The sequence below is a fragment of the Staurois parvus genome, unplaced genomic scaffold, assembly GCF_062004578.1.
Source record: "Staurois parvus isolate SC_StPar_1 unplaced genomic scaffold, SC_StPar_1.0 ptg000468l, whole genome shotgun sequence".
NCBI classification, from domain to species: Eukaryota; Metazoa; Chordata; class Amphibia; order Anura; family Ranidae; genus Staurois; species Staurois parvus.
In genome coordinates this window covers 2408170-2429144 of record NW_028318264.1, presented here as the reverse complement: position 1 = coordinate 2429144, position 20975 = coordinate 2408170, and the positions used below count along the sequence as shown (strand labels likewise).

Below are 20975 nucleotides of genomic sequence, written 5' to 3'. Positions count from 1 at the left end.
GTTCAGCTTTAAAGCAAACCTGAAGGGAGGGAAATATGGGGGCTTCTATTTTGGACCTTCTTATACAAAATACCAGCCGTTTGGCAATCTTTAGCTCCAGTGCTTACCCCCAGTACTACGTGATAAGCATGCAGAGCATCATAGTGCCTTAGAATGTTTAAAAATATTTGGATTTAGCATGACAGCCAGGCAATTATTATTTCCAGAATGAGTTGTCAACAACTGCAGCCCTTACATGCTGGTAGGTAATTCATATCATAATGCAGATACATTGGCAAACATCATATGGTTGAACAGCAGTAAGTAATGGTAGGTAGTGTCATGATACTACAAATAGTTCTTAGCAGTGCTCAGATTCACCCCCCAAAAAGAAAGTTTTTTTTGTTTCTTTGGAGGATATCCATCTACTCTTTGTGTGCTATCAATGGTTCAAAACAGAAGCAGTACGGAGAAAACCCAGCTAATGACCTTCTTTCCCCCCCATACCCAAAGAATTGCTATGGTGGTAGGATCACCTTATTTTAATAAAATAGTAAGAGGCATACTCATCCATATGACCCTAGGACCACCTAAGTCAGAAAACTCCCCTGAATATAAATGTGGTTATGTGCACTGTAAAAAAGAACAGTCATGTGACCTTTTCTTTGTATTAAAAACAAACTACCAGTCTGAGTGATATGCAGGAGACCTCAAAGTGCCTGCACACACTTTTCATTACCTTCACCAGGGCCCTGGTACTCCTGAAACCCATGGTGCCTTGATATTCCTAACCCCAGAAACCACTAAGCAGCTCATCCACTCCCTCATCATCACGACTCGATTTCTGTAACTCCCTCCTCACAGGCCTGCCTCACCACAGGTTATCCCCGCTTCAGTCGATCCTGAATACGGCAGCCAGGCTCATCCACCTTACCAACCGCTCCGTTTCCGCCACCCCCCTCTGCCAATCCCTCCACTGGCTTCCAATTGCCCAACAGTTCAAATTCAAAATGCTAACACTGTCCATAATACTGCCCCAAACTACATCACCGACCTAATATCCAAATAAATACCACCCAAAACGCACTCTCCGCTCCTCACAAGACCTCCTCTCTAGTTCCCTGGTCTCCTCCCATGCCCGCCTCCAGGATTTCTCCAGGGCATCACCCATCCTCTGGAACTCCCTACCCCAATCAGACTATCACCTACTCTACTCTCCTTTAGGCGCACCCTGAAAACCCACCTCTTCAGGGAAGCCTACCCCTCCCCCTGCTAAATTGCCGACCTCCTCCACTCTTCCTACCACTCCATCCCCCACAGCTATCTCCTCCTGTACCACTATCCCCTCCCTCCTAGATTGTAAGCTCCAAGGAGCAGGGCCCTCGAACCCCTCGTGTATCGCATTGTATTATTATTGTACTGTCTCATGTATTGTCTCCCATTGTAATGTACAGCGCTGAGCGAACTGTTGGCGTTTTATAAATACTGTAATAATAATAATAATAATATGGAAATACCAGCTATTGCTGAGAAAGTCCAAGACTGGCCTAATTCCTTTTAATTTTTTTTTTTTTTCGTTTTTATAGATTGCTCCAGGCCAAAAATACAATTTTCTTTGAAAAATATAGATCTGCATACTAGAGCTCCCATGGTTTTAAGACAAAATAAAAAGATACTACTTCACAGTTTGACATTTAACATTGATTAAGAACTGCATTATTAAAAAATACAGAAAGTACTCAGAATTCAAATGTGATTTTTTTTTTTTTATTAAGTTACATATTTTAGTAAGTCACAAGCAAATTTGCATAATCCCTATGGTCAGAATTGTAACAATAAAACAAAGAAAAAAAAAAAAAAAAAGGATTTAGATGGAAACATATACAACATATGTTTTTAAAATTCTGCAATGCACATCTGAATGCAGCAAGTTGTAGCTTTATGTCCTCTTGTTGTACCAAGAATGTAGGCCACACATGCAAAGGGTTCATCTTCCTTGGGGTCAGTGGGCCCCAACACTGTACAATCTTAAGAATCGACAATCTTAATGCACAATGCATTATTCCTCTATCTGTAGAAGTTTCCAATCAACCCCAGTATTTAGCAGGGGTTATTAGAAACTCTTATACATGTAGTGGCTCCCATTTCATGTGTGTGCCAGTGGTGCCACCTATGCACCATACTGATATCATACGAATGCCATGGCATCCTCTCTGCATTATCTGTACCAGAAGGTTCAAACAAATGAAATTGTTAGGTATTTGGGTTTCATCCAGGTTCTATCCCAAATAGAGGGCTGGCATATCTGCTGATTGATCAATCCACGGTGATGACAACAATGTAGTGCTATGCAGAACTCATGGGTTGCAGAGTAAACTTCTCTTTCCAGTAAATCACAGGGTACATTAGATATTTCTTTCCATGAAAGGCAAGGTGCAGTATTTTGAGCCAGGTTAAAATATGAAATCCCAGTTTTTGATCCTTGTTCTGTTGCACAAAATAACATTGTTAGATAAATGTAAAGGAAAATATAGAAGATGAAAAGATGGAGTATGTCGACGTCAGCAGTTTGTACCAAGGTTTATTTTTATGTAGCAGGGATCTGTGGTAGGCCAAATTCATCTACCAGCACACCATCCTGTAAGCAACAGAAAAGAATTAGCATGAGATACGATGACACGATTTCTACCATCTCTTTGCATAACATGGAGACTAGCTATATATAAACCCAGCTCCAAATAAAACTTTTCTTTTCATTTTGTATAAAGGAAAAGGAGTTGGAACTTTTTGCAAGAATCCATTTCTGTTTGTCTTTCTATTGTAGAGATTTGCTCATGATAACACCAAGTCAAACAATTAGGGCAATGGATGCCGATGGGTCAGAAGTCACACACAGCAATTAACCCAGAGCTCTAACCTTTCCCTACACCAAAACAGAAAGTGAAGCAGAAATTTCCCTAATGGGGACAAAGACTGCAAAAAAAAAAATAATAATAATAAAAGCAAAGACGAACAAACAAAAACAGACAGGTTTTAATCCTCCCCCACTCTAACCAAAGTAAAATAATTAAGTCAATTACCTTGTTTTTGGAATCACTGGGAACTCCCTCTGGTATAGCTGGGGCAGAGGCTGCTTCATCCAAGTATGACGTGTCTTCATCAGCCAGCAGTTCATCTCCCAGTGCATCAAGCTCTGTGGTCAGATACAAAAGTGAAAATAAATAAATAATTGACATATGTCCAAAACACTTGTTTTCCTAAATGGACAAAAAAAAGATTTTGACAAACTGAAAAAGCTACTTTAGTATTATATTATATGCTACCTGTTCATTATGATTTTTCTCTTTTGTCAAGTTCCACAATACAATATTTAATGCAGTGTTGAAAAGTCAGTCAAAAAAAAAAAAAAGTCTGGCTCGGCCTGAACTTTTATAGGATTCCAATTAAATATCATCGTAATATTCACATACAGCACCAAGTCACAATTTAAAATGCTTATTTAATTCCATTATACCCCACTGTCAATACCCAACCTCAAGGTTAGAACCACAAGAGTACCAGAGTCTCCACACCACAAAAAAATTAAAAAATTGTTCTGCTTTTTGGGGTCTCCAATGTGGACTTTGATTCATCAAGGAGAGATAAACAACATTTTCAAATTGTACAAAAAGAATCTAAGAACTTGACCTAGAATAAAATTATTTATTAACTATTAATTAGAATAAAAGTGGCTGTAAAGGCTCAAGGTGATTCTATGCATGAAGGTAAAAAACCTTCTGTGTGTAGCAGCCCCCCTAACACTTCCCAGAGCCCCATCCTGATCCAGCGATGTCCACGAGAGCCTTGGTGAGGCAACAGCAGGGGCCACAGGCTCCAGCTGCTGTCAATCACAGCCAGTGAGCCAATCAGGACATGGAGGGGGTCAAACCTCGGCTCTGTGTGTGAACGGACATGCAGAGCTGTGGCTTGGGAACTTGCCTGCTTGGGTGCCACCATAGCAAGCGATTTGCTATGGGGGCACCCGATAGGCGGGAGGGGCCAGGAGCACCGGTGGGGGACCCGAGAAGTGGAGGATCTGGGCTGCTCTGTGCAAAACCACTGCAGAGAGCAGGTAAGTATGACATTTGTGTTATTAAAACAAAAGAAAACAAGACTTAGGTATCACTTTAAAGGATGTGGTATTTACTAACAGGCCATCTGTGGAATCAATATCTTAAAGTGAAAGTATTTTGTATTTTCAAAATAAAAAAAAAAAATGAAAAAATAAATAAATGATACTTTCACACAAAAGTACACTAAAGAGACAGTTCATATACGTGCGGATTGGATGCGGTTTGAACCTCATCCAATCCACATGACATGTGAATTAACATTGCTTCCTACGCCGCATGTACACATGTACGGTGCACTGGCAGTGCGGATTGAAAGAGTCCTGTCCGATTTCTCAGCAGTCTGGTTCAGTTGCAGATTACAGGCTCATTGACTTCTATAGGAACCGCATCTGAATCGCACATGTTATGAGTTTGTGAACACTATTTCAGGAAAGTTTTCTCTCCTGATCCTGATGTAAACCTTACCTAAACTGCTGAACAACCACTGTGTAAGTTAGCTGTGAAAGCGGAGTTTCAATTGTACCACACGTGTGAATCCACACTTATCCAAACTGTGGAGCACGGACACACACACACACACACACACACACACACACTCACACACACACACACTCACACACACACACACGAAAAGACGAGAAGAAAACTGGTCTGAGAGGCCTACAGCAACATTAAAAAGGAGCTGCAGGAATATCTGGAAAGTACTGGCTGTGTGGTACATGTGACAACAATCTCCCTATTCTTCATATGTCCGGGCTATGGGGTAGAGTGGTAAGACGGAAGCCTTTTCTTACAAAGAAAAACATCCAAGCCCAGCTAAATTTTGCAAAAACACATCTAAAGTCTCCTAAAAGCATGTGGGAAAATGTGTTATGGTCTGATGAAACCAAGGTTGAATTTTGTGGCCATAATTCCAAAAGATATGTTTGCCGCAAAAACAACACTGCACATCACCAAAAGAACACCATACCCACAGTGAAGCATGGTGGTGGCAGCATACATCCAAATCAACAAAGGAATGGCTTCACCAGAAGAAGATTAAAAGTTTTGGAATGGCCCACCTAGAGCCCAGACCTGAATCCCATTGAAAATCTGTGGGGTGATCTGAAGAGGGCTGTGCACAGGAGATGCCCTCACAATCTGACAGATTTGGACTGTTTTTGCAAGGAAGAGTGGGCAAATATTGCCAAGTAAAAATGTGCCATGCTGATAGCCTCATAGCCAAAAAGACTGAGTGCTGGAATCAAATCAAAAGGTGCTTCAACAAAGTATTTGTTTAAGGGTGTGCACACTTTTGCAACCATATTATTTTTACTTCCCTCCACCTAAAATATTTCAGTTTGTTGTTCAACCGAGCTTTACAGTTTATAGGTTACATTAACCACTTGCCATCCAGCCGCTGTATATAAACGGCCGGACGGTGGCAGTCCAGGGGCAGGTTGCTATTCATAAACGGCGCCCGCCATTTTGAAAAGTGATCCGGTGCCCGCTGTGTCCTCTGGACACAGTGGAACACCGATCGTTGTACGGGACCTCTGTGCGAGGTCCCGATCATGTGATCACTAATTGGCCAATCAGTGATCACATGCAGAGTATTAAGCAAGATGTCACTTCTGACATCATTGCTTACTACGTGTGAAATCTGTGAATGATCACAGCGGTCACATGGTACAAGGCTATTCACAACAGCCTTGTACCATGTGACCAGCTGTGACCAATCACAGCTCACACGGTATTTCTGAATGACTGCAAGAATGCAGCCAGAGAGAAGGAGAAATGATTGCTTTTACAGCCTTTATGGGTGTAAAAGCAATCAGTGTAAAAAAAAAAAAAAAAAAAATCTTCATCACCCCCCCACAAGTAGTACAGTGTCACCACTGATTAAATATTAGAAGTGCATTATATGGATAAAAATCAGAGAGCGGGGGTAGATGGGGGGTTTTTCCCCTCCAACGTCTCCCGACCCACTACCGGTTGTGCTACAGTTTCCCCTGCCCTATGTCCTTCCCTGCATATGTGTGATGATGGTTGGGAGGGATGGAGGTGTGAAGAGAACTTCGTTCAGGCAGGTACCCCGGAGGTTGGACATGCTGTCAGACTCCAATCCAACGAATGACATGAACTAGGGATTGGAGTGGACATGTGTGTTTTGAGTCTTACCTCAAATTAGGAATAACTAGTGGAAACTATCCACGACAGATTCCAGGGCATTATCTAGGCCATGAGGGTCTTAGGGGAGGGGGGTGGAGCGAAGATCCAGTTCTCTTTATCTGTTGTCTATATCTGTATCCCCGTGGTGGGAAAATGGATAAGATAGATAAGATAAAGAAGTAATATTACAAATGAGCTCAATTTCATGACTTATAATGTGAAAGGATTAAATTCCCCGACAAAAAGACATAAGATTCTTAGGGAAATATACCAACACGCCATAGATGTATTGTTTCTACAAGAGGCACACATAACCTACGATACAAATGTTAAGTTATACTCGAAGTACTATCCAACATGGTATTATGCGGATTCCCCAGTTAAAAGGGCTAAAAAGAGTAGCAATCGGGTTTTCAAAAAATGTTAGCTTCACCCTGGAGGGGAGAGTGGAAGACCCAGAGGGCAGGTTTCTATTCCTGAAGGGAAGACTTCAAGGAATGGAATATACACTAGCTAATATTTACTGCACAAATAAAAACCCAGTAACATTCTTGCACGGTATGTTAAGTAAAATCTCTGAATATAATAGTGGTAATTGGTTGTGGCAGGAGATCTTAATCTGTGCTTGGATCCGTATTTGGATGCTTCATCCAGTACAACGAGAGAGGGTGGTAGGAAATTAAAATTACTGAAGAGGGTATTACACCAAGGCCAATTGACCACTACTTGTAGAGTAAAACATTCAAGAGAGAAAGAGATTACACCTTCTCTCCAGTACACAGAACGTACTCAAGATTGGATTATATATTGATCGAGCACATACAAATGGAGTCGTTGGTTAGTTCCAAAATAGAGGTTATGTCTACCTCTGATCCTGCTCCTGTCACAGCGAGACTTCGGGTTGGAGTGGAGCAGGGCAAAATAAATACTTGGAGATTAAATGAGATACTCATACAAGATCCTGAAACAGTGGAAAAGATGAGGCAGGAAATTGAACAATTTTTTGAGTTTAATGAGACCAAGGAGGTGTTGGTAGCCACAGTGTGGAAGGCTCAAAAGGCATATACAAAAATGGGAACATTGATAGCGATGGGGGCAAAAAAAAAAAAAAAAAGAGAACATGGGGGGGGAAATAAAGAAGGTGATGGAGGAGCTATATAAGTTAGAACAGTTACATAAAAAGAATAGAGGCATGGATATATACCAGAAGATAATCCTTAAAAAGAGAAGAATTAAAAGATCTTATGGAACAGGATATGGGGAGGATATTCAAAAGAAAGATATCAGTGGGGAATAGACCTGGAAAATATTTAATGAGGTTAAAGGAAAAGAAATCTAAAAATTTTAAAAGATAAAAAGTGGTGTATTCCACCACTGATATTGCTAATAGGTTCCAAGAATATTATAGCAGGCTTTATAATGCGAATCCTAGAAATAAAAAAGAAATGGAGGTTGATAAGACGAGAAAAAGGCAGAATACTAATAAGAGTTGGAGATGCCTAGAATAGCAGAAGATAAATTAGTGGCCCTAGAGAGAACTATAACCCCGGAGGAAGTCAGTTTGGCCCTGAAGAACATGGCCTCAGGAAAGAGCCCTGGTCCAGATGGATGGAAAATGTGCGGTTATATGAATGCAATAGGAGAGGGAGATGAAAATGAGCGAAGAATCATTGCAAGCACATATAACTATTATACTCAAAGAAGGTAAGGATAGCTCACAGTGTGCGAGCTATAGACCCATATCCTTATCAAACGCTGACACAAAACTATATGCTAAGGTCTTGGCAACTAGATTGAAGGAGCTGATGCAGGAGTGGATACACCTGGATCAGGTGGGGCTTATCTCTGAAAGAGAGGGACGGGATAATGGTCTACGATCATTGCTCCTCTTACAAAAAGTAAAGAGAGAGAAGCAGCCGACAATATTCCTGTCGATAGACGCCAAGAAGGCCTTTGACAGGGCGGATTGGGGATTTATGTTTGATACATTAGAAGTTTTGGGACTAGGGCCCAAAATGTTGAATTGGATAAAAGGGCTTTATAATGGTCCCACAGCGGCGGTTAAGGTCAACGGATCCCTCTCCCAGTAGTTTAAAATGTACAATGGTATGAGACAGGGATGCCCACTATCTCCACTGTTTGTGTTATCACTAAAAGCTATCTTAGCAAGGGTTAGACGGAGTGTAGATATAGTAGGAATAAAGATTGGGGATGTGGAGCACAAGGTGGCAGCATACGCAGATGATATGTTATTTTATAAAGTAAATCCTAGAATAACATTGCCTAATTAAATGAGACTTTTAAAACAATACGACAAGCTGTCAAATTTGAAAATAAACCCTGCAAAGTCAGAGATTTTAAAAATCAACATTCCAAAGCAAGAGAAGTTGAGTCTTCAAAAAAAAAGTTTCCATTCACTTGGAAGGAAAAGGAAATGGGGTACTTGGGAATAAAATGAATGCCCTCAATAAAAAGCTTATATCAGGCAAATTATATCCATTTAATAAATGAAATAAAAGGATGAGCTGGGGAGACTCTCAAAAAGGGTGGAGCTTCTTGGATAGGTCGTATATATCTGGTAAAGTTGGTGATAGTCCCAAAAATTCTTTATAAGTTCCACGAGCTCCCAATAAGCCTGCCAGGGTCTTTTTTCGGGGTAATAGAGAAGTTGGTACTCGGGTTTATATGGGCCAATAAGAAACAGAGAATTAGATATGTGTTGTGTAGGAGGGTAAAAAGGAATGGGGTTGCCTAGTTTTAGGAAATATTATTTAGCAGTATTTTTATTACGAACAGTAGCATGGACATTTCATTCACAAGGGAAAGTATATAAATAAGGAATGAACACTAAGTAAGGCACAGTTAGGGAAGATTGTATGTATACCACATAAATTTCGTTCACTAGATGAGAATATTAGTCCTTTAACAAAAAAAGTGTGAAGTGTTTGGGACAGAATTTATAAGCAGAAAGGATGGAAATATAAATCCGTACTAATTCCTTTGGTGGGTACTGAGTATTTCCCTCCAGGGAAGGATAGACGTTTTAGTAAATGGATTAAAGATCAGAATGCACGTTTGAAGGATATTTTGATTAAGGGGAATTTACGCATATTAGGAAAAAAAGTGATTTATTTTCCACATTAGATGACCGGTGGTATGGAAAATTAGGACATTTTGTTTCATTGCTCCCTCATCCACTGAGGACCGAGCAGGATATGTACCCATTTGAAAAATTGTTGAATGTTAATACAGTTCCGAAACAAGCTACCTCTAGGATATATAAGATCCTCATAGATACGGAGGGAACTGATCCTCCCGGGTTCTTGGAAAAATGGGAAAAGGAGCTTGGAACAAAATTGAAGGAGCAACAAAGGAATAAAAAATTTAAATGAACACGAGTTGAGAAATATGAGCACAGTAGAAACAAACTATAAAATGGTTGACGAGATGGTATATTACACCGAGTGTGGCGCATAAGCAGCAAGCTGTTTCACTTTTAATGTTGGAGAGGCTATGGGAAGAAGCGTACTATAACACACATTTGGTGGGATTGCTTGAAAATACAGGAGTTTTGGAAGGAATAATTCATGGTAACCAGGAAATTAGTGGGATCACTATAAAAAAGGACCCATGGATATTTTATTCTGAGCTTGTAGGCAAACAGTGTAAAAAAAGGATACTACACCATTTAATCAGTGCGGCCAAGGGCCTCATCCCCAGGTTTTGGCAAGCTCCGGAGCCACCAAGAATAAAATGATTGTTTAACCAGAGTGTAAAATATTTTTAGGATGGAGGAGCTGTGTCATGCGGAGGAAGATAAAATGGAAGAACTTAGGAAAATGTGAGGTTGTTGGTTAGAATTTAAAACATCTAAGAGATACTGAGTTGGTCGGGAGTCAGGCGGGAAAAGCCCGGAGAGAGCATGATGGAGAATCTGAAAGTGAAAGTGGGCGTGAGAGGGAAAGGGACATAGATCGTGATATATAAATATAAGAGGAGCAAGAAGTAAGTTAATTAGATCTGGACAGGGGTAATTTGGAAGGGGGTTAGCAGGAGGAAGGGTGGGAGATAAGTTGTAAAAGAGATTCATGTACTGGTGAATGCTAATTATATTGGGTTGCTATATTTTTGTATTGGAAAATTTAACAAAAAGAATAAAAAAAAATAAAATATGAAAGACACAGCAGTGTGACATACATTACTTCATGTTGTGGTAATGTGCATGGAAATGCTTGTGATACTGCATCATGAAAAGTGAAAATGGGCCTTAAAGAAATTAGAAAGTAGTTTATCCCTTCAGCATTCAAACAATAAAATATAAATTTTTGGGTGGATTGACCCTTTCAAATCCAATCCATTAATGATATGCATAGTGCACTTCATTGATTCACTTCCTACCATAAAAGAAAAAAAAAAAAAAAAAAAAAGGGAAGCGATAGTGGTGAGCAGAGGGCATGAGCTAGAGGTGGTGGAGTTCCACCTGAAAAAAAAAAGCCCTGATCACATGTATGAAACAAAATACTTTGAACAGTGCAAGCCCGTGCTATGCTGACACAATAGAAGCAACATGGCTTCTGCAATCTTTTACTTATAGTCAGGATTAAAATCTGGAGTGACAGAACAGGCGGAGGGAAGGATGTGGGGACCAGAGTAGGGTCCTGGATATGCGATCATAAGCGAGAAAGAAGACATGTAGTTGGAGAGGTATTTTAGACATGATCATTTCCAACATGAAAACAGCACATTTTGGACTTTCTGTATTACTGAAACTCCTTCCAGTAAAACCAAGTTCTTTGAAAGGAGTCAGACTTGCTTTTCAAACCCAAGGAAAGATCCTCCTTTACTTGAGTTAACAAGGATAACACTGACCTTGCAAAGTCCACAGGCTCTTACCTGCTTCAAGGTCATCTTCATCAATTTCTGGTGTTCCATAACTACGGCTCAGAGCTTCTTGGATTTCATTTGCATCCTCCATCATATCTTCCAGCTGATCCTGTAAGTCCTTTAAACAACATATAAGCCTTTAAATGTTTTTTCTCCCTCAATGTTAATAAAAGATCCAGACATTCACAGATTTAAGAAAACAAAGAACAGGCACCAGGTTTACCTCAATCTGATCTATTTTGACTTGCTTGTATGCTTTCTTCATTTCCTTGGCTCCTATTTTCATTGCTTCCACCTTGAGTTAGCAAATTAAAACAAAAAAGTAATTATTTTTACTTTTTATTTTGTCTGTACAGTTTATATAACATTATGAAAACAAGACAAGAGAGGTAAAACAAATAAATATGATTTATACAAATAAACAGGAACCTCCAGGTTTATGTTAGGACAATAGTCATCATCCAGGGAACACCATCCAGAACAATTCATTTATCTCTAATATAGCCAGGGGAATGCCAAGAGGGATAATCGATTACTCCCCCAATATAGGCCAGTCAAGGGGATACGCGGACTAATCAAGCAGACTTGGCTGCATACTAGTTCAAGGTCAGGGACTCAAAATTAATGATGGCATTGGATCAGACTGACAGGCAACTAATATTTGCAGGTGAGCAACAGAGGTTCCCATAGATCTCTTATGACATGATTGGTCCATAATTTTAACTGCCGTGTACATTAGCAAACTTTTTTTGCCTTGTAAAAGGTTATTATTCTGGCCCCAGGGCTGAACCAAAAGTGTTAACGGATTATATCCACTAATTTTATTATACAGTATCTCACAGGAGTACACCCCTCAAATGTTTTATTATATTTTTTCATGTGACAACACTGAAAAAAAAAAATGACACTTTGCTACAATGTAAAGTAGTGAGTGTACAGCTTGTATAATGGTGTAAATTTGCTGTCCCCTCAAAATAAGTCAACATACAACGGCTGGCAACAAAAGTGAGTACACCCCTCTAAGTGAAAATGTCCAAATTGGGCCCAAAGTGTCAATATTTTGTGTGGCCACCATTATTTTCCAGCACTGCCTTAACCCTCTTGGGCTTGGAGTTCACCAGAGCTTCACAGGTGGCCACTGGAATCCTCTTCCACTCCTCCATGACGACATCACGGAGCTGGTGGATGTTAGAGACCTTGTGCTCCTCCACCTTTCGTTTGAGGATGCCCCACAGATACTCAATAGGGTTTAGGTCTGAAGACATTCTTGGCCAGTCCATCACCTTTACCCTCAGCTTCTTTAGCAAGGCAGTGGTCATCTTGGAGGTGTGTTTGGGGTCATTATCATGTTGGAATACTGCCCTGCGGCCCAGTCTCCGAGTGGAGGGGATCATGCTCTACTTCAGTATATCACAGTACATGTTGGCATTCATGGTTCCCTCAATGAACTGTAGCTCCCCAGTGCTGGCAGCACTCATGCAGCCCCAGACCATGACACTCCCACCACCATGCTTGACTGTAGGAAAGACACACTTGTCTTTGTACTCCTCACCTGGTTGCCGCCACATAAACATTTTTAGTTCAGATGGTGTCAAGTGTATCTTGGTGTCATCAGACCACAGGACATGGTTCCAGTAATCCATGTCCTTAGTCTGCTTGTCTTCAGCAAACTGTTTGCAGGCTTTCTTGTGCATCATCTTTAGAAGAGTCTTCCTTCTGGAACGACAGCCATGCAGACCAATTTGATGCAGTGTGCAGCGTATGATCGGAGCACTTACATGCTGACCCTCCACCCCTTCAACCTCTGCAGCAATGCTGGCAGCACTCATACATCCATTTCCCAAAGACAACCTCTGGATATGACGCTAAGCACATGCACTCAACTCCTTTGGTCGACCATGGCGAGGCCTGTTCTGAGTGCAACCTGTCCTGCTAAACCGCTGTATGGTCTTGGCCACCATGCTGCAGCTCAGTTTCAGGGTCTTGGCAATCTTCTTATAGCCTAGGACATCTTTATGTAGAGCAACAATTCTTTTTTTCAGATCCTCAGAGAGTTCTTTGCCATGAGGTGCTATGTTGAACTTCCAGTGACCAGTAAGAGTGAGAGCGATAACACCAAATTTAAACACACCTGCTCCCCATTCACACGTGAGACCTTGTAACACTTAACGAGTCACATGACACTGGGGAGGGAAAATGGATAATTGGGCCCAATTTGGACATTTTCACTTAGAGGGGTGTACTCACTTTTGTTGCCAGCGGTTTAGACATTAATGGCTGTGTGTTGAGTTATTTTGAGGGGACAGCAAGTTTACACTGTTATACAAGCTGTACACTCACTACTGTACATTGTAGCAAAGTCTCATTTCTTCAGTGTTGTCACATGAAAAGATATAATAAAATATTTACAAAAAATGTGAGGGGTGTACTCACTTCTGTGAGATACTGCATCTTCATTCAGACAGCAATATCCTGCTTTTAAAACAGGCTCAATTCCTTAAAAATGAATCACACATTGGTTGAATTAACAAGGAGATGTTGTTACAAAGGACAACATGTATGTATGTATGCATGCATGTATACACACACACACACACGTGATTTTGCACACCCCTGCAACCCTGTAGCAGTATATCTGCTATAGGATGGTCAGGAAGCGGTTAAAGATATGAGTTAAATACAACTTGCTCCCTTTTATGAAAGTAGGACATTTACTGGACTCAAGTAATTATTGACTCAAATTACTTGCAAAACAGACAAGTAGCATGCATTTTATCCTTTACAGGTTAAAGCGGTAGTAAACCTTTGTATTAAAAAAATAAATAAATTCTCCCTGCAAGTTAAAATATATAAAGAGCATAATGTGCTAGTATGCATTGCATACTAGCACATTATGAAAGACTTACCTAAAAACTAAACCCTCCAGCAGCCTGCTGTCACCACTGACAGGGCTTCCATCTTCACCCGGTCTTCCTTCTGGGTTCCCAGGCTCTGGCCATTTGAACTGTCAAGCCGTGATGACGTCACTCCCGTGCATGTACACGGGAGTCACGACAGTTTTATTGTAAGCTTGCCTGTAGATAGAAGTGTTTAAGCGCTGTTTACCACCGCTTTAAGATTTCATCAAAACAAAAAATAAGCATACCGTTGTTTTGGTATCTTTTAGTGTCTGAATGGTATAATTGGCTTGTTCCATGTTGAAGGATTGTTGGTTTAAGTTGTCTCTTTGCTGTTCATACCTGAAAATGCAGAGCAAAGTTAAAAAAAACAAACAAAACATTTTATGAATTCTTATAAGCCAATATTTAAAAAAAAAAACAAAACAAAAAACCTCACTATTTTCCCCATAGCTTTTACAGTATTAATTACAATTTTTTGGTCAAACTCAAACTTTTGAGCTATATTTGTGATGGAGAGAGGCATACAAAAATCAAATGATTGATCAGAAACATTACGAAGGTTGTTCTGGAAAGCTTTCAAAGGAACGTATGGGAGGACACGTTTCACCCGACATAAGAATATTCTTGGGCGTGTAATACTTTATTACTGCTGGGGTGGCTGTATTTCATTACATGCTTGTTGTGGGCTATAATACACTCCTCCAGATGGGTATCTGCTGACTAGATGGGGTGGAATTATAATAATTTATTGCCAGCTAGGGTAGTTTGTCCCTGTTGAATAACAAGCAAAATATGGGGGAGAAGAAAAAAAGAATGGGGATCAATAAGAGGAGAACGTGGACAACACAAGGGGCCACACAGAGGATAGAGCGATGAGCAGGCTGTGCAGCTGTACAGAGGGTGGAGCGACAGATGATGACAAAAAAAAAAAAAAAAAGGCACAAAGAGGAGTGCACGTAGAGTTAAAGTGGTTGTAAAGACAAAAGTTTGTATACATAATGCATTCTCTGCAATAAGGTAAAAAGAACCTTCCAATAGCAGTGCCCCCCCAGCCTCGCCCCGTCTCCCCCTTAAAGACTTACTTAATTCATCAATCCACTGCGGTTTCTGGCTTCAGTTATTCTCTCCCCTCTCTGTGCTTTCACAACCTTGGCTGAGAGCAGTGGAGGCCACTGGCTCTGCTGCTGTCAGTCAAATTATGTGAGGAGAGTGCAGGGCCCAGCCAAACAATAGACACATGCAGCCCTGCTCAGGAGCAAACTTGCACATGTGCCCCCATACCAAGCCACTTGTTATGGGGGCACGTCGAAAAAGAAGGAGGAGCCAACAGCGCCAGCGGGGGACCCCAGGGAAAAAAAGGTTTGGGTCCGTTATGTGAAAAACCAATGCAGGTAGGTATAATATATGTTTGTTATTTAAAAACAAAAAAAGAAAAAAAAATGTAGACTTTACAAGAATTTCTTGTGTGTCAACATGGTTGTAAACAAAGAGCATGGTATAGAGGAGGAAAAAAAAAAAGGGAGTTCCTCAGAGGTGAGGTGTCAGAAAGCCACAGATGACAGGCTCAAAACACACAATACAGCTGAGGAAACAAGACAACAGATTGGAAACAAAAGAATTACTGGGGAAGAAAAACCAGAAACAGGCTGTAAGGATAGGAGCGCAAAAGAAGTCTTTTGCAGGCGATGAGGAGAGGAGAGTTTTCAGTGGTTAGGCAAGCAAGGATCAAGGTAAAACAATGGATCAGAGAACAGGAGCACACACAGTGCAGTCCTGCTTCTGACAACTGCAGTACATACAGAACCAGGACTGGCAAGTCATAGGTGCAAAACAATATCTGAAAACGGAGACATCTAAGAAGGCAATATGCAGTCACTGTTCAACTCAGGAAGGGATGGGGTTTTGTTGGAGACGCATGTATCTGAGCAAGCCATACATGACACAGATCTTTCCCAAACCTACAGAGGAAAGAGGATACTGCCTTCTATATTTACATATAATATATAAAAAGTATGTATTTAAAATTATAAAAGCTTACAATGTGAGATATTCAATTATCATTAAAATAGAAAGACCAGATCAACCCATGCAGTGAACTGTGATCTCAGTCTGCATGGAGTTTGCATGTTTTCCCTGTCCTTATGCGGGGTTCCCCCAGGAGCTCCAATTTCCCCCTATACTTTAAAGACAGGCAAGCACGTTAGTTTGCTTATTGTCTAAATTGCCCCCAGTATGTGTGCGCGCCTCCTAGGCAGACTCTGGTAACACGGCATTAAGTAGCTAATGCAATGTGGTCATGGTAGTGGGGTGGGCCAGCTACTAATCTTATGAACATGATACAAACGTCCCAATCCTGAAATGATATAAATGTAAATGAAGAAGTATAATATATTACATACAACTACAAAGTACTGTGTGTGAGAATTCTGTATAAAAGTCACTGATGCCAGTTCACAAACTGAGTAAAAAGCAGGCTAAAATACACTCATAAGTAAGTCTAAATCAGGCCTATAAGCCCAGCCTTAAAGTATACAGCAGCCATTCAAACCAATGTTATGTTTATGACATGACTTACATTCTTTTCTGCTTAAGAACCCGCAAGGCTTTTTGCTTGACCATATTCTAAAAGGAAAAAAAAAAAAAGGTTTTAGTGATATTTCTGAATTTTCTTCATGTCTACACAGAATTCTAAGTAAACACAAAGTATTTCTAATAAAATGCTGAAAATGTATTATGGTAGTGAGGAAGAATATGAGATTCCATATAAATGGACTTTTAATGTGGAGATCTTTATGACAGTTACAATACTACAGAATCTAACATTTACCTGTGTATACAAACCTTTTACACATAAAAAATTAGAATGTCATATTTGTTTTTGAACACATGAACACAAGTAACCTGCCAGGGGTCAACAACAGTACAAAAGCACCTACAAAGAAACTGGCTTCACCTGAGTGTTGGCCAACTTCACTCTGTAGCAGAGCTCCCCATTGCTTAGCTGGGATGCCTCCACATGCTGTTCCAATAGCAGGCCCCCCCCCCCTTTGACCTCAGGTCTTTGGGAGGAACCACACTGGCCATAAGGAGATACGATTTGACACAACGGGAAGTGTGAAACTGGATTAGCGATAGGAGCCTTGCTACAGAGCAAAGTGTTTTTAATTGGCCCACTGCAAAGGTAAGATGTGAAAGCAGTTTTCTTCAAAGTGTTTTTATAATTTAAGATATAGTGATGAGGTGTTAGACTCTCTAGCAGACTTGTATTACCGTCCATGCCTCTTTTTGAGACAATAGATGTTTCCATTTGTCTAGGTGACCAGTGTCACTGGGACCGAAAATTAAGCAAAATTAAAAATTTTGGAGTCGTCAGAGGCACACTAGTCCCTTAAGAGGACATTTTCATCACTTTGAAGATAATTACTTAAAGTGATATTGAAGTTGCTTTTTATGTAAGCAAATATATTTATATATATATATATATATTTTTTTTTTTTTTTTTTTTTTCCCTTTAATTATGTTATATTGAACAGAGCAGCCCCTTACCTCCCCTTCTGAAGTCCCCCACCCACAGACACATAGCATGGCCGGACCAAACCCCTTTCTCCCTCCTCAAAGGATCTAACTGACAGCAGGGGAAGCCATAGGCTCCCACTGTTCTAAGTCTCCTGTGAGACTAAGAGGAGAGAGCAGCCCTGCTGCAGGCAGAGACAGCAATGGATTGTGAGAGGACTCGAGTATTTGAGGGACAGAACAGAAGTGATCAAGAAATCTGCTGAGTGGGACACAGATGACAAAAATGCTGGTGGGTTTAAACCATTACTTACTCTTTTCACAATGAAAGTTTTTAGAAATACTTTTTTAAACCAATCAAATCACAGATGGAAAATGTATAAGCAGTTCTAGGAGTCTGACAACTTGAAACTTGGGTAACTTGACTGACCTGCCCTGCTGCATTATTTAAAAAAACAAAAAAAAAAAAAAAAAAAAAAACACACAAGAAAAAACACCACAAAGCAAAAATATTTGTTACAGTCACCAAAAAAATTCTGCCAAAGAGCAACATAGCCCAATTAAAATGAATTTCAGAGAACCTCAGAGGAGGAGTTGTTGAGGCTCAAAAAGCTGACTAATGAAAGCATTGGTACACAGGCATAGTAGGTTCACCAATACTGCAGCCCTTTACAGGGCACACACAACTATCAACTGACTGCTAAAGAATCCCAAGAAGATGTGTGGATCATCAAGCATTTTGTACTCATGAGTCTATCTTAAGAAAAATGCTAGTCAAGAAAGTTACCAAGTAGGAAATTGCTTTCCAAAAAAAAGTCAAGTTTTCAAAAAAAAAAATTCCACTCATCCTAAAGAAGTTTTGTTTCAGCAATATTAGATGATCTGTAGCAAAGTGCATACATTATTTTTTGGAGAAAATGAAAACCGAAGCATGGTGAACAGTGTATAAATGGTTATCTAACTGCCTCAGGGCCTGGACAGCTAGTAGTCACTAAAGTATCATAGAAGTTCTACCAAAACATTACAGAAGCAACTTGCTGTGACTAATGCAGTATATCCAACGTTTCAGATAATATCGTAATAGGAGCAAATTATACACTAATGGTTAGATGGTAAAAATAGCTAAACGTAAACCATCCAAGTGCTTCAGAGGATGTTCCATGTACCACAACGATTTCCGTGTCTAAAAGGTACAGAGGTTTTGGACCAGAATTTACACACTTACATATACAGTGATCCTGTTTAAAGTGCTTGTATATACATATTCCATCCATGCCCTTGACCCTTTTTTTGGTTATCTATTTAATAAAATCTCTTTGCTTTTTTATTTCCAATACTACAACTTAAAGATCAAATTTTAGGTGACATTTTATACAAAAATCTAGATAATAGTTGTATTTTTTCAACATATTTACCTGTAAAATCCATTTCTTGGAGTGCATCATGGGACACAGAGCAGGTTATTCATGACTATGTGGGTTATATGCCACCAATAGGTCAATGGACACTGGCAGATCAATCAAACAAGAAGTCATCCTCTATATAACCCCTCCTACACTGGAAGTACTTCAGTTTTTGTACCAAGCAATGAAGTTCCAGAATGGGGGGAGGGACCTCTGATGTATTCCAAGAAATGGATAAGTATGCAGAAAAAAAATCCTGTTTTCTTCATTGCACATCACGGGACACAGAACAGGTTATTCATGATTATGTGGGATTTCCCAAAGCAGGGGTCTCTAACTTTCCAAACAAGAGGCCAGTGCAGACTGCAGGAGGGCTGAACTGAGGCCAGTGGGAAGAAATTGTCTGTGTCAGTGGAATTAACAGTGCCCCGTCATTGGTGTCAGTGGGAGGAATTGTGCCCCGTTGTTGTGGTCAATGGTGGGGACACAAGTCCAATTGTTGGTGTCAGGGGATGGAATAATGCCCCAAGGGCCGGATAAATAGAAGCAAATGGCCACATCTGGCCACTGGGCCGCAGTTTGGCCACCACTGTCCTAAAGCAATAAAAAAAAATCTGAGGGGTGGGTGACACCATAATAACCACAACTATCAATCCCAAAAGTCCTACTCAGTTGTAGGCAATAAGCTGTGGCCAAAGGCAGAATCTTCTGTGGCTTTGACATCCACCTAGGAAAATCTTATGAATGTATGAACTGAAGATCATGTAGTGGCCATGCAACACTGACGCGTGATAGCAGATAACCCAACATGCCCCCACACTCCTTGTAGAGTGCGCTCTCACCAGAAGGTGGAACCTTATCCTTCAAACATAGGCTTGAATGAGTAACTGGCAGATCCAATGAGAAATAGTTGATCTGGATGCCGCCTGCCCTTCCTGGGCCGTTCTGGAAACACAAACCAGGATTCCTATGCCACCAAACTCAAGTAAATCCTGACCACCCAAAATACACTCAGAGTATGCCGTGATCTTTCCCGACTGTGGACTAGGAAAAAATAAAGGCAAGACGACGTCCCGATTTAATTGAAAACTAGAAACCACTCTAGGCAAAAAGATGGATGAGGACGCAACATCAGCTTATCATGATGCAAGAAGCAGAACAGCTATATACATGAAAGCCACCAGCTCTGACACTCTTCGTGCCCGAGTGATGGCATCCAAAAAAGCCACCTTCCAAGTCAAAGGACTAATGGAATTTCTTGAATTGGTTCAAAAGGTGGATTCTGCAAGGACAGCCAAGACCAAGTTCAAGTCCCAAGGACACAAGGGTGGCCTGACAGGCAGAACCATCCATGTTACACCCTGCACACAGTATGAATCAAGGTGTGAGAAACAACGGTGTTTGGGGAAAAAATGGCTAGAGCCAATATCTGACCCTTATGGTACTTCAGGTCAACTTTATTTCCCCTCCCGATTGGAAAAAGGACAAAAACCTTTGAATCACACATTTCCGCTGGAGCCACTTCCTGGCTCCACACTAGGTAAATAAGTTTTCCAGGTCCTGTAATGGAAGCTCCCTGAAGTTGGCTTCCTGACACTCAACAATGCAGAGAAAACAGTACCCAAGACCCCCCAATCTTTCCAGATCTGGGCTTCAACAGCTAAGCTTTCAATCTTAGCGATTGTAAAGTAGGATACATTATTGGACCCAAGACAATAGTCCTGGACGGACCGGAATTGTCTAAGAAGAGTCCTCTGCCAAATACACTATGTCGGTGTACCAAGCCCTCCTAGACTAGGCCGGGCTACCACTATTATTAGTGTTCACTCCTCCCAGATCCTGCATAAAAGATATGGCAATAGTTTTATTGCCATAAAACTATTTTTATTCTATTCGGACGAATGCATTGAATAGGGGGAATTGGTCCCTAAGGTGTTACTGGTGCATCTACCCTTACTGCGAGTGGGAGTCTTGTCCTGGACACAACGGGGTTTATTTACTAAAGCTGGAGAGTCCAAAATCAGACTCCCTTC

The 20975-nt window shown here is 40.6% G+C and overlaps 1 protein-coding gene across 1 annotated transcript in view; it reads right to left on the bottom strand.

Moving 5' to 3' along the window:
- Positions 1-1724: 1724 nt before the first annotated feature.
- CHMP5 (charged multivesicular body protein 5) overlaps positions 1725-20975 on the bottom strand; it is a 31828-nt gene continuing 12577 nt past the window's right edge. Inside the window, exons 3-8 of the mRNA XM_089689049.1 lie at positions 16602-16648; positions 14272-14365; positions 11350-11421; positions 11136-11244; positions 3060-3172; positions 1725-2617 (exon numbers count right to left, since the gene is read on the bottom strand). Coding sequence (XP_089545175.1) covers positions 2567-2617; positions 3060-3172; positions 11136-11244; positions 11350-11421; positions 14272-14365; positions 16602-16648 — 486 coding nt within the window. The 3' untranslated portion in view covers positions 1725-2566. The remainder of the gene's footprint in view (positions 2618-3059; positions 3173-11135; positions 11245-11349; positions 11422-14271; positions 14366-16601; positions 16649-20975) is intronic.